Genomic DNA, 14,208 nt, shown 5'->3' on the forward strand with positions numbered 1-14,208 from the left:
TATTTTTGCTAGGCTATAATCTAATAACTTCCCAACTTTCATTGTGATTATACTACTCAAGCTGTGTTCTTCTAGCGGCGGTATTGCATGTCATTTCTTTCAATCAAGCAGTTAGGACGAGAGCCTCTATCCAAATTTAAACTAGTACCTTATCAATAAGAAGTTATTTACGGGACGACCACAGGAAAAAGTTTTATCACCGAGAACACTTAAGTAACAAAATCTGCAAATGGACACATGCTCTACGCACTCTTGAGTTGGTTCCAACCAATAACATCGTTAATCAAGTCTAAAAGAAATGGTAATGGGCTGGTACCTACTTACCAGTAAGTTTCCTATTCCAGCAGATGGCAACGGGCTCCTCCATCTTCGGCAGCCAACCTAGTCAGTCTATTCCGGTGCCTATTCTTGATCTATTAAGTGCATGCCATGCACTTCTGAAGGATTACTATGAAAAATACTTATGGCACAAGCCAGATCTGTAATGAGGCAACGGTCGCCTGCATACCTGGGACCCCTCATAGCTTGATCCAAACTTTGTTTAAGGTTTATAGATGTGTAAATAGGGGCTTTGTGAGTAAACAAACTGTCAGGGGGAAAGGGGGGATAAAGTTCAGATATGGCTCTACCTATGGTAAGGTTGCTGTGTTCTCAGCTTTCTCGCCGCTGTTTTTTCTTGCACTCGCTGCCGTTAAATCGTTTCTGCAGGCTCCTGTTGGAATAGCAATAACCCTGGCAACAGGTTCGGATCCAAAAGAGCACCCCCACAGGAGTTGTTAGCTGCAGACCACCAGTAAAAATGCGGCCGTATGTGCCAATTTCTATGACTACCTCTCATTTAGTCTCAGGTTGTTAGCTTCAACTACAATAAGTGCGACACTGGTAAAAGAAACAGCCATAGTATAATAAGCATATATTCCAACCGCCAAAGGGAATCGTAGTCATACTTCAATACATTTTCAATAAAGCTATTTTGTACATATGGCGGTATTCCAGATACCAATTCTATAATCTAAATTATAGACATTAAAAACACGATTAGTGTAATAAAAAAAATAATAAAATAAAACTAACATAGCAAATCAAGTCATTAAATGGCAACCAGTAGGTGATAGCCATCAGTTTGCACCTTCTTATTTAAGCTGCCCAAATAGTAAGAGTGTCATTAAAGTTTTTCTCTTGCTCGTCATTTAACTCCAAAGCCATTTGGATATCCTCATCAGAGGTTATCGTGACAAAGTCATCATCCTCATCTTTATACTTGATTCGCAATGGGTTGGGTGTTTGTTTGCCACAAAGTCGGATCTTACGGTCAACCCGTTCCAAAAGCTGACTGTATTTAACACCCACCGGCACGATAAGCAAAAATGTGTCTTCCAAATAGTGTAGTTTGACCTTCATTTGATTAGTATGAGGTTTAGCCGGACCAAGGCCAGGAATTGCCCCTTCAGATTTAGTTCTTTGAGCAAGAGGAACACCACTGTTAGCTTGGTGATTTGAAGAAGGACTTGATAACGAAGTTGTTGCATGTGAACCCAGAGCTATCTGCTGCTTGTCAGCATGGTTTAATGAAGTTGTTGAGGAATTGGGATAGTTGGGATAATTGGGTGAACTTGCTGACCTGCTACGCGAGACATAACGTAGCGGTTGAGCAGCGGCAGCAGCGGCAGCAGCAGCAGCCGAAGAAGCATTAGAGGACAAATTTGTAGATGAAGGGAGAGCCGATGAAGATGTGGACGAGGAAGTTAAAGTGCTACTCAGTCCTAAATTATTGAAATCCTCACTGAGATTTGTCGAGTTATAGTTGTTGCCATTAGAAAAGGTGTAATTGGATGAGGTGCTGACAGTCCTAGTACTATTTACCTCGCTACCACTAGGGGAAACACCTTCTGCATAACCCACAGTTTCATCATCACTGCCTTCGTCATACGCAGTGTGATTGGGCTCTTCTCTGCCATCGAAACGAGCCGATTGGAAAAGTTCATTTGCAGTATCTTGGTATCGAGCCACTAATTTGCGGATTGTCTTCTCCCATAATCTAAGCAACTCCTCGTTTCTGAACCTAATATCGAAGTAGCCAGTATCACTAGCGTCATCCTTCCCCCATGAAATGTGGAGCAGATAGCCGTCCTTTTTGGAGATGAAGACATCAGTAATGTAGGCGATGTAGATACGTCCTTTCAAAACCAAACTGGATCGCTTACTCTTGTTCTTTTTGGTCAATCCCATTGATTTCTTGGCGGGAGCAGCCTCCTTACAACAGAGAATAATGTTCTCAAATAAATAAAGGTGATATTCCCGCTCAAAGCCGACTTTCACTACTGGAAATACTCCATCATGTAGCAAATCGCCAAAATCTTCAATATTATGCCCTCGCCAATCCCGTAACCGGTCACTCAACTCTTTGACAACTTCTACATTCTCGACTCTTCGTTGAGTCTCATTAACATTGGCAGTAATCTTTCTAACCTTGATCAGGCCGGATTGAAGCTCATCATAGTAGGGCCAATCAGATGGCGTGCATTTAATCAACTCCCTCAATAATAAAGGATACTTGCAAATTCGTTGAATTGGCTTAATAAGCATGGCCGGCAGCTCATAAGCAGGTTCAATCATATGCGTCAAAGAAATTAGCTTTGGAGCTTCTAAAGCAGCCAGTTCCGAAGCGTGCCTCTGGTTCATAGCATAGCCTTCGTATACCTCGAATCCAGATTCAGATACTTCGAAGAGATAGCCGAGTCGTTGTTCTTCAGGAGGCAGGCTCGCATGATACTCTACAGCCACTAAAAACTGTCTTTGGAAATCCAGTAGTTGGAACAAGTTAGGGAATAGGAAATGTAGTGTGTCAGGACTTAACAAACTATTTTGTTGGATCTCATCCTGATACTTGGCGAGCACTTCCAAGTCTTGAACATATTTTCGCTCGGTTTGTAGAAGTTCATCGACAATTTTAGCACGTTGGTCCATTTCTTTAGGTTCAACAGACTCTCGAACAGGCAGAGGCGGAATGACGCCCTTCTGCTCAAGGGTGTCAAGAATCAGCTGGACTGTTTTAATAACCTTTATCAGTACTGATGTGCTTTCCGAGTAAACGTTGGATATGGTGAACAATTGGTCATCAGAATACTCGAGTTCGGATTTACAGGCTTGAATAAATGCATATAAAGCACGTTTGGCTACCTTCAAGTCATTCGACACACCTGCGGGAAGAGGCGTCGGCGGGTTTAATGCATTGTACAGAGCGCATAGAGACGTGCCCATTCTGAGAAATCTCCATACATGGGTCACAGGGTCGATTTTCATGCCAGGCGGAACAGCTGCTACAGTATTTAACTGAGGAGCAAATCCTGACCCGCTGCCCATTGGGGGAGATTTAAGCGTTGAAGCTGGTGAGCCATTTCCAGAGAAGTCGCCTGATCCAGATAAATAAGGAGATGTCATATTAGAAGAAGCTCTCGAGGCAATGCGGTCATGACCACCTATATTCGTACTGAGTCCTAATCCCAAGCCAGTTGCAGCAGAGCCAGCAGCAGCAACGGCTGTGGTTCCATTAGCATTGTTACCAGATTGATCATACGCATTTCCATCTTCAAAGTCGGTTTCACAAGCATCTAGGTAAACTTGAAGACCAGGAACTAGCTCTAATCGTTCTTTCAAAGCCAAGCATATCTGAAACAAAGACTCGGAGCCATCAGCAGGTCGATTTGAAACGAGACTTGCAATAGGCATGGGTCCACCATTCGTTGGCATTCCAATTAAGGTATTACTAGTCGTATTTGTCAAAACATGTGAAACTGGTGAAGGAAGAGATGAGGCTGGCTGTAACGAGGTCACTAAGGAAGTAGTACTGGGGTTCTTACTAGGGCCATTAGGTCGTGTGGTATGTTGATTATTAGCATGTGAATTTTGTTGAGGAGCCTTAAAATTGAATGCCGACACACTCGAGCTAGCTGATGAATTCAGATAACCAAACGAAGATGAATCCTGTACCGATGAAGACGCCCCAGGATACTGTTGAATGTTAAGTTGAGACATGATGTCAAGACGTCTGTCTCCAAAAACCTGGCTAAGAGAAATGGTTAGTTCACAGTCCTAGGATAACATGCGTTTTACCGTCACAAAAACCAACCAGTCATAACATTGCTGCTATTACTGCTATCACTATAAGTAACAGTATCAGGTGTGATATTGATAGCAGAAACTGAATCAAACATAGCATATATACCATCCCCTGAAAATCCTAGCAGCACCTGTACCAGCGACAGCCAGACTCTCATAATTTTTAAAAGCACCAGTACGAGTGTCAATCAAAGCATCCCTAGCAATATCAGTACCTCTAGTACGTCTTCGTAATAGTAGAGAGCCTGTAGCGTGATCCTATTACGAGTAATTTGGGAAGGCAGGTTTCTGGGCCCAACTGAGTAGAAATCCAAGTGTCTACTAGAAAGTCAAGATGCTACGAAGTCCACAAAACCAACACACTCACCGCTGACTCAAAACCAAAACTTACAAAAAAAAAAAATTCGAGATTATTGGTCCAACTCAAACAGGGGGAAGGAGGGAAAGAGATGGAAAGGGGGCTGCACGTCTATCGTACGATAAGAATCTGATAGCTTATTTCGCCTACTGCCAGTGATATTAAAAACTTGTCTGTCGTGTCTATATCTTGGAAAATTAATTTTCACGTGCTTATGTGCTGAAGGGATCAAGTTAGATTTTGGTATGTTTCGGGGGAGGAAAGGAGAAAACGACTATCGATTCGGTTGAAGAAGTACAGGGAAGTTCTGCTGCAAATAGCTTCTATAGAGAGGTGGGGCACTGTAATGCGCACTTACAGACTGGGAGCAGGTTGTGGATAAGAGGCAGGGAGATTTAAACGAAAGCAGTAAGCAATTTAGCAGATGCGTAAGGAGATACAACTACCCACAGGCGACCGCGGCGTCTGGGTAAGGAGTCGTCAATACAGGGAGACACAGGGGTTAGATGATGGCGTGCAGGTGTCGATCTTCGATGTGTAAAATTGGGTTGGGTACCTTCCTTTTGGGAGGAGTAGCCGGTACAACGACATCCAGCGCCCAGCGAGGGGTCACAATTGGGCAGCAGAAGCCAAGGCCGTGGGACAGAGCGATAAGCGTCCGTTAACCAACAGCTCACTGTTGAAAGTGCTCTTGCCATATTTCAGTCAAAGATAGACCATGGACAAGGGGGTCAAAGGGAGGGACGAGAAGACTGAGAAGGAGAATGGAAATATTAGCTACAAAGTTAAAACGACCGGCCAAGAATGAGGCGGTCACGGTAGGGGGCATCTAGCGGAACGACCGAGGTATAACCCTGGTATATCTATATCGAGGTATTTGACTTGGGATGAAGAAATTTAATCATATTTAACTAATGATAACAATATATGCGAGGACTTAGCTAACAATCCGATACATTCATATCTATACAGAGTTAGAATATACATATAATGCAAAAAAAAATCCAAACAGGAAAATAGTAGTAAATACTGGCAGCTCCAGAACAAAAACTGCCATGACAAGTAGCTAGTGATATTCACAAATGGACGTAGAGCTCCAGCCGTCACACAATTGAGGAGGCAGTTAATGGAAGAGAGGTTGAGGCAATCTAGTTAGTGCGACACAAATGAAAAACTGCCTACCTCACGTCCACTATGATCTAGATCTACTTTGCATTGACCCGTGTCTGATCTGGGTAGCGCTCATCACTGTCTCACTCTTTGATTTGAATGCATAGCTACCAGTTTGGTGAAAAGTAAAAATGACGATAAATAGCTACGAGTAGAGTATATCCATGACACGCTCGGTATACTGCAGTCACACCTGGCGGGAGCTTAAAAAGAGCTTAAAAGAACTCGCTTGCAGCTCTCTACGGCCCCAGCAGAAAGTCGCGCCCGCCCTAACCACTAATGAGAGATGAAGAGTGTGTTTCGCGTTTGATCGTCTGATATGAAACTCGCGATGCCTTTAGCTCCTTACACCACCCATCCCACTGACGTCTACTCACATCACGGGTGGCCCCGTCCACATGCCGTGTGAATAATAACACCCGTGCTCACCCGACTGTATTTTTTCATCAGCTGCCTGCAATCTCCGGGGTGCTAATTTTGGTTCCGGACTGGTGAAAAGTGACGACCAGCCACCTCGCTATCGCTCGGAGATGTGCACCGGGATCGTCCCCTGATCAGGATGGGGGTGTTTTTTTTTGGGGGTCGGATTTCTCCGCAGCTGGGGCTCTGCCCTAGACCCCGAATATCTTCTCGATGTGCTAGAGTGGTGGTCGCTAGCTTCTGTGCAGCACGTACGAAGGGGTCTGGGGCTCTGCCCCAAACTCCCGAGGGATATAAACATTAGTCGTATCATCATAAACGTTCATGCAGAAAGGATTATGGACTCAGTGAGTGGGTCGACGGTGTTCAAATAGTCTTTTTGCGGCGGAGCGCCTTATCGGCCTCCCAAACGCCGCGGTCAATGACCGCTCCAAGCGTTAACACACCGCCAACTATAGCACATACGCCAGTAAGGAACGAGCCAAAAGACTTGGGCCGTCGTTCGCGGTTGATTACTTTCATAGGAGAAATGTCGTAGTCGAAAAATACCCCTGGAATACCTCCTCTGGAGTGCAGCGTGTTAGGATGATCTTCGTCCCTGCCTCCGTCGTGACTGCGTTCGTGCGAAGTCACCGAGTATTCGTTCGTTTCAGTTACTTGACCATCGATCCACTCAAAGCGAGTGGCTACTACCTTGATGAAGTATCTGTAGCTATATTTTTTCACTTCAGTTTCGTGCACAGTACCGTCAAGGGGAGAGTGTCGACGGTCGTTGACACCGTTTGTGCCCTCCACAGGAGGTCCAAATGACAAATGGTGAATGATATGGGAAAATGTGAATGGCATTTCAGGCTTCATAAACAGCGTCAGGTCGTGTGTGTGCTGCATACTTTGGGTCAACGAGGATCCGGGTGCGAAATGCAAATTACCCAGCACTTTGTTCACGCTGACCTTGCCCGCAATATTACAGCCCTCGTCACGAGTGGCCTGGATTTTTTCTTGATAATGCTCCTCTTCACATTGCTCCATTCCAGAACCGTCGTCAAATGCCCATCCTTTGGCAGCATATGCTTGCTTGATCTCTGCACAAGTGTTACAACACTCACCATCAGGTTTGGATCCATAGCACGAGCCACAATAGTTAGGGTCCTTCAGACGCTGGTTGATAGCGTTGCTCTCCTGTTCCGATTCAAGCAGCAATTGGCTCGATGAGATTCTGTTTCCCTTGGGATCCAGTCTGGTCTTCAGCACATTGTGTTCGATCTCCGCCTGGATCTCGCCGGATGCATCCATAGCATCCATGGTGACCAACTCGCAAGGCATATGAGGAAACGTAACATTTAAATAAATATCCAATCGTTCACCTCTTGCTTTGTCTACAATTAGTTCGGGTGCAAAGTCAATTCGCCTATAATCAACCCATTCCCACAAGGTCAGCCATACTATGAGAACTATCGACACAATTGTGACAATACCGCCAGATGCCGTTCGTATCCTGGCATCTTCAACTGTCTTAGAAAAAGCATCAAAAGATAACAGTTTCTTAGGGGGCATATTAAATTTGCACTATCCACCCCTACTAACTGAAACTGTTGGTTGTCAGAGAAATGAGATTTTTGATTTTGATCCCCAGTGATCACTCTCGTCTCCACGTGTAAACGTCTCTCTTCATCCACACGGCTCGGGTAATATGAAGCGGTTACCCTATACAAGAGTACAAGTTATTTAACAGCTGTACGCAATGCGTTTGACATGCATCCAGGCGCACACTGTATGCCCGGATCCCCGCGAGAACGCATGTTCTTCTTTTGATGTCCATTAACATTCATAGTGATACTGAAAAAAATGGCTATGTCTTAGTTTCTATATACAATATATATGCAGGAGTTGCTATCTAATATTTGGTTCATTATTTCATTATTTTGCGGACCATATCTATATGGCCATTAAAGGCATGAACTGCTGATTGAATGCTGGCTAAAGTGAGCTTGGGATCTTCCAGGCTTGCTCTCAACCCCATAAGGGCCTTGCGCAATTTATAAATCCCAGTAGATATCTCGTTAGACCACCGCCGCTTTTCAAGGTGTCTACACAACTCAATCATAGACTGCAGTGCCTCCGTTTGTTGCTGGAAATTTGCGTGTGTCGCAAACCAGCTGGGCGTTGATCTGGAACTAAGTCCCAACGATGCTGTTATGCTTGAAGTACAGCTTAGAGCCACTTTCAAAGCTTTGATGCCATGGTTTCGATCAAAGGCACCAGAGGGCCTGTTTCGGTGATCTGAATATATACAATTGAATAGGTCGCAATAGGCTAAAGCCACTGGCATTAGTAGCCTCGAATGTTTCCCACCTCCTTTGCTAAGATTTATAATTTCCTTAACAGTCTCAAGTTCCTTAGAAGTAACAGGTTGTTCATTGTTGATATAGGCTCGAATAAGTCCAGCGTACATTTCTGCAGATGGTTTAAGCTCTGGTCGGGATGAAAATAATTCCAGTAGAGGCCCTACAAGATTCACAGCGCCTCTCACTTCTATAGTCTTAATATAAATATTGAAATGGGACATGTCCAATATTGGACTGTTTTTTTTGTTGAGAGCCTCAAATAATCTAGTCACCATATCATGATTAGCCGTTTGATAAAGACATTCGAGTAGAATAGAAAGCTCCTGTTTGTTGATCTCAAATGTGCTACTCGATTCCTGCAAACCATTTTCAGGCTTCAAGTTCCACCCTACAAGCTTGTTTAGATCAAAAAGGGTTTCGAATTCATCCAGGACTAACTGAGCCCCATTTTGCTCTCTCATTGTAGCAAACAGGTAGGCCCGTGCCAGGAGACCGTCCAATTGAACACCTTGGCGATGTTTGGTCTGATTTAAAAACTCAGACCATACCTTCTCACGATACTGGTTTCCCTCACTGGGTCCTCTTCTTCCAAGAATATTAAACATTGTGGTGTAGGTTATTTTATCCTTGTGCGGCATCTCGTCAAAAAATTCCTTGATCCGATCTATTGAAGCTAGATTCCCCAAAGCTGCCAATGTTGCATTTCCATTGACTATTACTGTTGCACTCTTCAAAGGCAGTTGCGATATCGACCTTCGGTACTTGTCAATTAACATGTCAACACTCTTTTTATCGGTACTTTTAATGAGACTATTCTTATTGAATAGTATGGAGTGGGTATGGGAGTTTACTGGAACACCCCATTTTCGGAGCAAATGGTATACCTTTTGTGCCAACTGTTGATTATATTCAGATTTGTTTCCCTGTACTTTGAAGGGTAGGCCCTTAACTGTCTCAGTAATGTCGTGGCTTAAGATATGCTTGAGTATGAGATTCATACCTACCGATCCATTTGTTCGCGCTAACTTGACTATGTATATAGCTTGCGCAAGGTTTCCTTTTATTAGTTGCTTTTCAACATCTTCAGCCACAAGATAAGAATTCTTCACGCGCTCTACCGATGTGCCTAAAAACCGGAATACCAAACCATGTCGAACATTAAATGTGGGTGTTGATTTGAGAAGCTTATAAATATCTTGGCTGAAAAAAGTTTCGACTCTCGAGGATAGTAGATCATTCACTTTGAATATATCCGGTTTTGATATTTCATTATCCAGTTTATTCTTTTTATCGCCACTGATTCTCATACTGATTCCATCATTCTCATCTCCTAAGACCTCCCGTAGTCGAGATTTTAAAGGGACGATGCCTTTCCTCGCCATACGCCCCGTATTGCTCGTTGAAAAACATGCCCTAGATCCAATCGCCAAGGATCTCCTTTTGAATATATCCAACATCCCTCTCCTCTGCCTTCCTGGTTTTGTGTTGAATTATTGTTGATTCCAAACGCTCTAACCTGCATCAAATATTTCTGCGCTATCAGAAGATAAGGGTTAGGCAATTTGATATAGACACTTGACGCTTGGTGCACGCTAACACTCATTTATACCGACAACCGAGTCGGGATCAGATAGAACCATTGCCATCCACTATCTACAAATATTGTTGAGCTTTTATTTTCATTTATTTGTGTCCAGAAAAGGCCCTGTGATTTAATCTGGATAGCGGCCGGAACCCTGAAGCCGCATAATGATTAGGTCGGTTATCATTTATGCAATCTGGGTCATCTATATTTCATCATTAAGTTTCGTCATACCTCAATAACAATGTCGCTGGAATTAGGCGGACGAAACGATATAGATAATGTGATTGACAAAATTATCTCCCATTACTCAGGATATGCTCTCTTTCAGCGTTTGAATTTCTATGGATTGAGTGGTAACAGAGAGCTTCAAACTAAAATATATGAGAGGCTTGTCAAGCTGGCGAAAGAAAGTGCCAAAAGTACTACTTTATATGAAGAATACCGCAAAAAGCTTCATCGACTGAAACCTGACAGTCCATTGGTAATAGAGGACCCTGAATGGATAGCTAAAACCGATTCAGAGTTTGAACAAGTTACAAGTTCGTTAGATTCAGCTGTTCGAACTCACGCGGAAAACCAGGAATATAAAGAGGCATCTCTGGCTTCAATTGAGATTGGAATGCTCTATATTAATAATGGAGATTTAATTGGTGCTCAAAGATATTTTCGAAGAGCGCTGGATCTCTCAGGTAGCAACTATGGGCCAAGAAGATTTCCTACTGTAACTGGGCAATCACAACTCAGGCTTGCTGAGATATCTATACTTACTAAACAATGGTCCATAGCAAAGAGTCAGATCCATAGGAGTTTGCCAGTTGATAATAACGGTAAACTGAAATTATCACAAATTCAATTGGACAGCCCTAGCATTGTGGGAATGCAAGTTATTTACTCAATAGCCTGCTTGGGGATTGGTGATTTCGAAGAATGTGCTGGCTCGTTTCTAAAGATTGGTGAAGGATTAAGCGGTAATAGGGAGATGGATTCGGTGGAAATACCGAGAGCCTCGAAGATGGACACAGAAGGGACTGGCTTTGAAGTGAGAGCAGATCAAAGAGGAGAAAAAGTTAACAACAACACAAAACAGGCTAGTACGTTTTCAGATAATGAAGACCTGACAGTTTCTGCTGAATATCTGGAAAAAGTTCTAGAATCTAGTCAGGTGATGAAGTTTAAAGATATTGGCCCAATTGTTACAGTATGTTCACTGGCAACATTTTCACGACAGCACCTTCGTTTTATGATCGACAAAGACTCTCTTTACTCTACTTTTATTGAGGAAACTCCGTATTTACGAAATCTTGTCTCCTCATTTTTGAGTTTGAAGTTGGATGGGTTCTTTGCATTGTGGAGCGCACATTCCTCGTCGTTTGAAATGGATCCGTATCTTGGGCCCCATTTGAATAGTTTGTACCTACGCATCAAAGAAAGAGCCTATGGCCAATATCTTTCAGTTTTCAAGTCTGTTCCACTAGAATCGATGCAACAATTATTTTCTGAGGGACAAAGTGCCATTGATGGTCTCTCATCTTATATTGAAAAATCCGGATCTGATATGAGAGTAGATCAATTAAACAACGTAGTATCTACTGCTCCTCAGAACCAGTATTTGGAAGTTTATACAAAAAGTGAAAGCGTTTCTGCCGATTTTATTCACGATTCCTATGGTCTCATATGGGGGGTCAATTGTATGGATCTCCCGTCAGTTCCTAATGTCACGAACTAGATAAATTAATTTATACTTATACTTCATGATATAATGTGTAAACCAAACTCTAGCCTATGTGAATGCATATTCTCCGGATATCCAGCTGTTCAACATCGCAAGAGAGTTCTTTGGTTGGTTAAATGGTACTATACGTTAGTTCGACTTCATATCAGAGTGCTACATCCTAGTACTTACCCATATGCCCAGCGTTATAAACTCGCAAAAATGTAAAATTATCAACATTTTTAACTTGGCCAGCTAAATCTCCATCTACCCACCAATCTTGCATTGGTGTACTGTTAAAGAGTCCCCCTTTGTTCCACTCAAGGGCGTTGACCCAAGCTTGATTACCAAGCCAGTTGCATTGGAAATCTTTATCACCCGCATATATGAGGACAGGAAGGCCAGCCTCTAACAGATATGCCACGTCTTGATGGAATGGCATTGATAGGTCTCCCTGAGAATAAAATTGTCTGAAATGTTAGAAACATGTTCCAGTGACTAATGGGAGAATATAGAAACTTACGCCCCAACATCGTGATCGCAGCCAACAAAAGATTCTACTTCCGACCCAATTGCTAGTTTTATTTCTGGCAAATTCATATACTCTGTTATCCACTCCTCTTGGACATAACAGAGGGAGCTATTTCCACAGGGGACTCGCATATCATACACATTGAGCCCGGTCTCTCGAAATGGTTGTTTGATAACACCACAGTGTATTTCTGAAGGTACACAAGCCAAAGCAGTGGGATTTTGATAGCATACTTCTAGTAATCGTTTACAACGAGGCCACTGATCGCGCATAAACTGACATTGATCGGGGTTCAACACGGCCGGGTGGCCGCCTTTTCCACATGCCATGGGTTCAAAATACTCATCCTGAATTAATGGATTAGTAATACCATTACCAATGAGAATTGAACTAAGGTTAAAATTTCTATTAGGATCATCATTATTAGAAATAATTTCTCTAGCAAATGCAGGAATATAATGTCCAGCGTAAGATTCCCCTGAGATATGAAATGGGAGAGTACTGTATTCAGGAAATTGCTGAAAGAACAGTTTTAAAAAGGCGTAAAAGTCTTTCCCAGCAGCAACTGTAGTTTTTACTGGCTTGGATGAGTATGAATGACCAACATTAACAGGCTGATCAAGGAAGATGACACTTGCATTAGAATTCCAGGAGTATGGATTGTAAATAGGTTTGAGATCCTGACCAATAGCACTGGGGCCCAATTCAAAAAAGAGACCACCTGTCATCGATGAACAACCAGGTCCCCCATTAATCCAAAGCACAACCGGATCATTCTTGGGATCGTTGCGGGATTCAAAAAACCAAAAGAAAAAGTGCTTGTCGTCATCCTCAATATCTAGATAGCCTGAATATTGCTTAACACTGTCAATACCAAGTTCTCCAGGCGTTTTAATTCTCAACTTGCGATTTGGAATTTGATCATTTGTAACTTGATATAACCAATTGCTTTGAGGAGAAGTTTTCACCGGTTTTGAAAGGCTGAGCGCTTGTTTCACAGCATCTGGGTGGTCCCTAGCAAGTGATTCCCAGAGAGAATAAATATGCGGAGATAGAAGAGATTTGGAATCATTGAAATATTCTGCAGCCTGTTCAATTATGGACTCAGTTTTATCAATAGTCAATTGTAGCTGGGAGATGTCAGAGTCGTATCTTCCCCACGAGCCTAATGGAACTGAGAATGCGCTTGCTTCTGAAAAGACGAAAGCTGCTGTCGCCAAAAATACACCAATCTTCATTGTTAAACTTGATTGTGACTTGAATCCAGGTTAATCTAGACACCTGGATTTTATTCGTATCGTTATCTTCTCTAACAGCCCGAAGAGCAAGGCAATTTATGGTGCCTCTATGGGCGTACAGATTACCATCAATTATTTATCAGTACGGTGGTGATTCTCTCTATGCACACAGATTAAGATTAGGGTCCCCACACGGCATCAATTGCCGATCTCGGATTCCGACGTTTATTCAGTGATCGAAACATAGGAATAATTGTTCTCCTTATCTTTATGTATTGAGAGATGTGCTGTTACTTGTTTGAGCACACAATCTCTTTTGTACGCTTGTTATTTCTATCTTAGACATACTGGTAATGTCTTTTTTTTTTGGACTAATGAATTAAAATCAGCTAAGCTATCCAGATGGACATTTAGGCATCAAAAGCCTATCAATTTTGACAACAACTTTATATCTATAGTAGTTTGTCACAGGTCCTGTCGTTTAACTTCTGTTGACAAGGCTAACTTATCTGCTTGATTCGGAAGTGCACGGTTGGAACGCGTATGCATGATATGCACGACAAAGTTATCTATTGACAATCGCTCTGTATCTGGCAGAGTTAGATAGCATACTTAGTGGCATATGTTAATTGTTTTAAATAGTAAGAATGGCAGGATTCTATTTGCCAGTGAACCCTCAACTATGATATGCGTTGCCGACTTATGACTTGACTCCCTCAATTCCTTTAAA

At 42.7% G+C, this 14,208-nt stretch overlaps 5 protein-coding genes across 5 annotated transcripts; 1 reads left to right on the top strand and 4 right to left on the bottom strand.

Annotated features, from left to right (window-relative positions):
- Positions 1–1,137: 1,137 nt before the first annotated feature.
- CDC24 (Rho family guanine nucleotide exchange factor CDC24) lies at positions 1,138–4,035 on the bottom strand (the record flags this gene model as incomplete). Its single annotated transcript, XM_018880248.1, has 1 exon — positions 1,138–4,035. The coding sequence occupies one exon, from the start codon at positions 4,033–4,035 to the stop codon at positions 1,138–1,140; it is 2,898 nt and encodes a 965-aa protein (XP_018738085.1).
- A 2,398-nt stretch (positions 4,036–6,433) lies between these two features.
- On the bottom strand, positions 6,434–7,621 carry ERV46 (Erv46p; the record flags this gene model as incomplete). The annotated part of the gene is made up of 1 exon (XM_018880249.1): positions 6,434–7,621. One exon carries the CDS (start codon positions 7,619–7,621, stop codon positions 6,434–6,436), a length of 1,188 nt encoding a protein of 395 aa, XP_018738086.1.
- A 355-nt stretch (positions 7,622–7,976) lies between these two features.
- Positions 7,977–9,869, bottom strand: AWJ20_3247 (uncharacterized protein; the record flags this gene model as incomplete). The annotated part of the gene is made up of 1 exon (XM_018880250.1): positions 7,977–9,869. One exon carries the CDS (start codon positions 9,867–9,869, stop codon positions 7,977–7,979), a length of 1,893 nt encoding a protein of 630 aa, XP_018738087.1.
- A 369-nt stretch (positions 9,870–10,238) lies between these two features.
- Positions 10,239–11,723, top strand: AWJ20_3248 (uncharacterized protein; the record flags this gene model as incomplete). The annotated part of the gene is made up of 1 exon (XM_018880251.1): positions 10,239–11,723. One exon carries the CDS (start codon positions 10,239–10,241, stop codon positions 11,721–11,723), a length of 1,485 nt encoding a protein of 494 aa, XP_018738088.1.
- Positions 11,724–12,227: 504 nt separating this feature from the next.
- Positions 12,228–13,478, bottom strand: PRC1 (carboxypeptidase C PRC1; the record flags this gene model as incomplete). Its single annotated transcript, XM_018880252.1, has 1 exon — positions 12,228–13,478. One exon carries the CDS (start codon positions 13,476–13,478, stop codon positions 12,228–12,230), a length of 1,251 nt encoding a protein of 416 aa, XP_018738089.1.
- Between the last annotated feature and the right edge of the window lie 730 nt (positions 13,479–14,208).

This window comes from Sugiyamaella lignohabitans, chromosome B (genome assembly GCF_001640025.1).
Source record: "Sugiyamaella lignohabitans strain CBS 10342 chromosome B, complete sequence".
Taxonomy (NCBI): domain Eukaryota; kingdom Fungi; phylum Ascomycota; class Dipodascomycetes; order Dipodascales; family Trichomonascaceae; genus Sugiyamaella; species Sugiyamaella lignohabitans.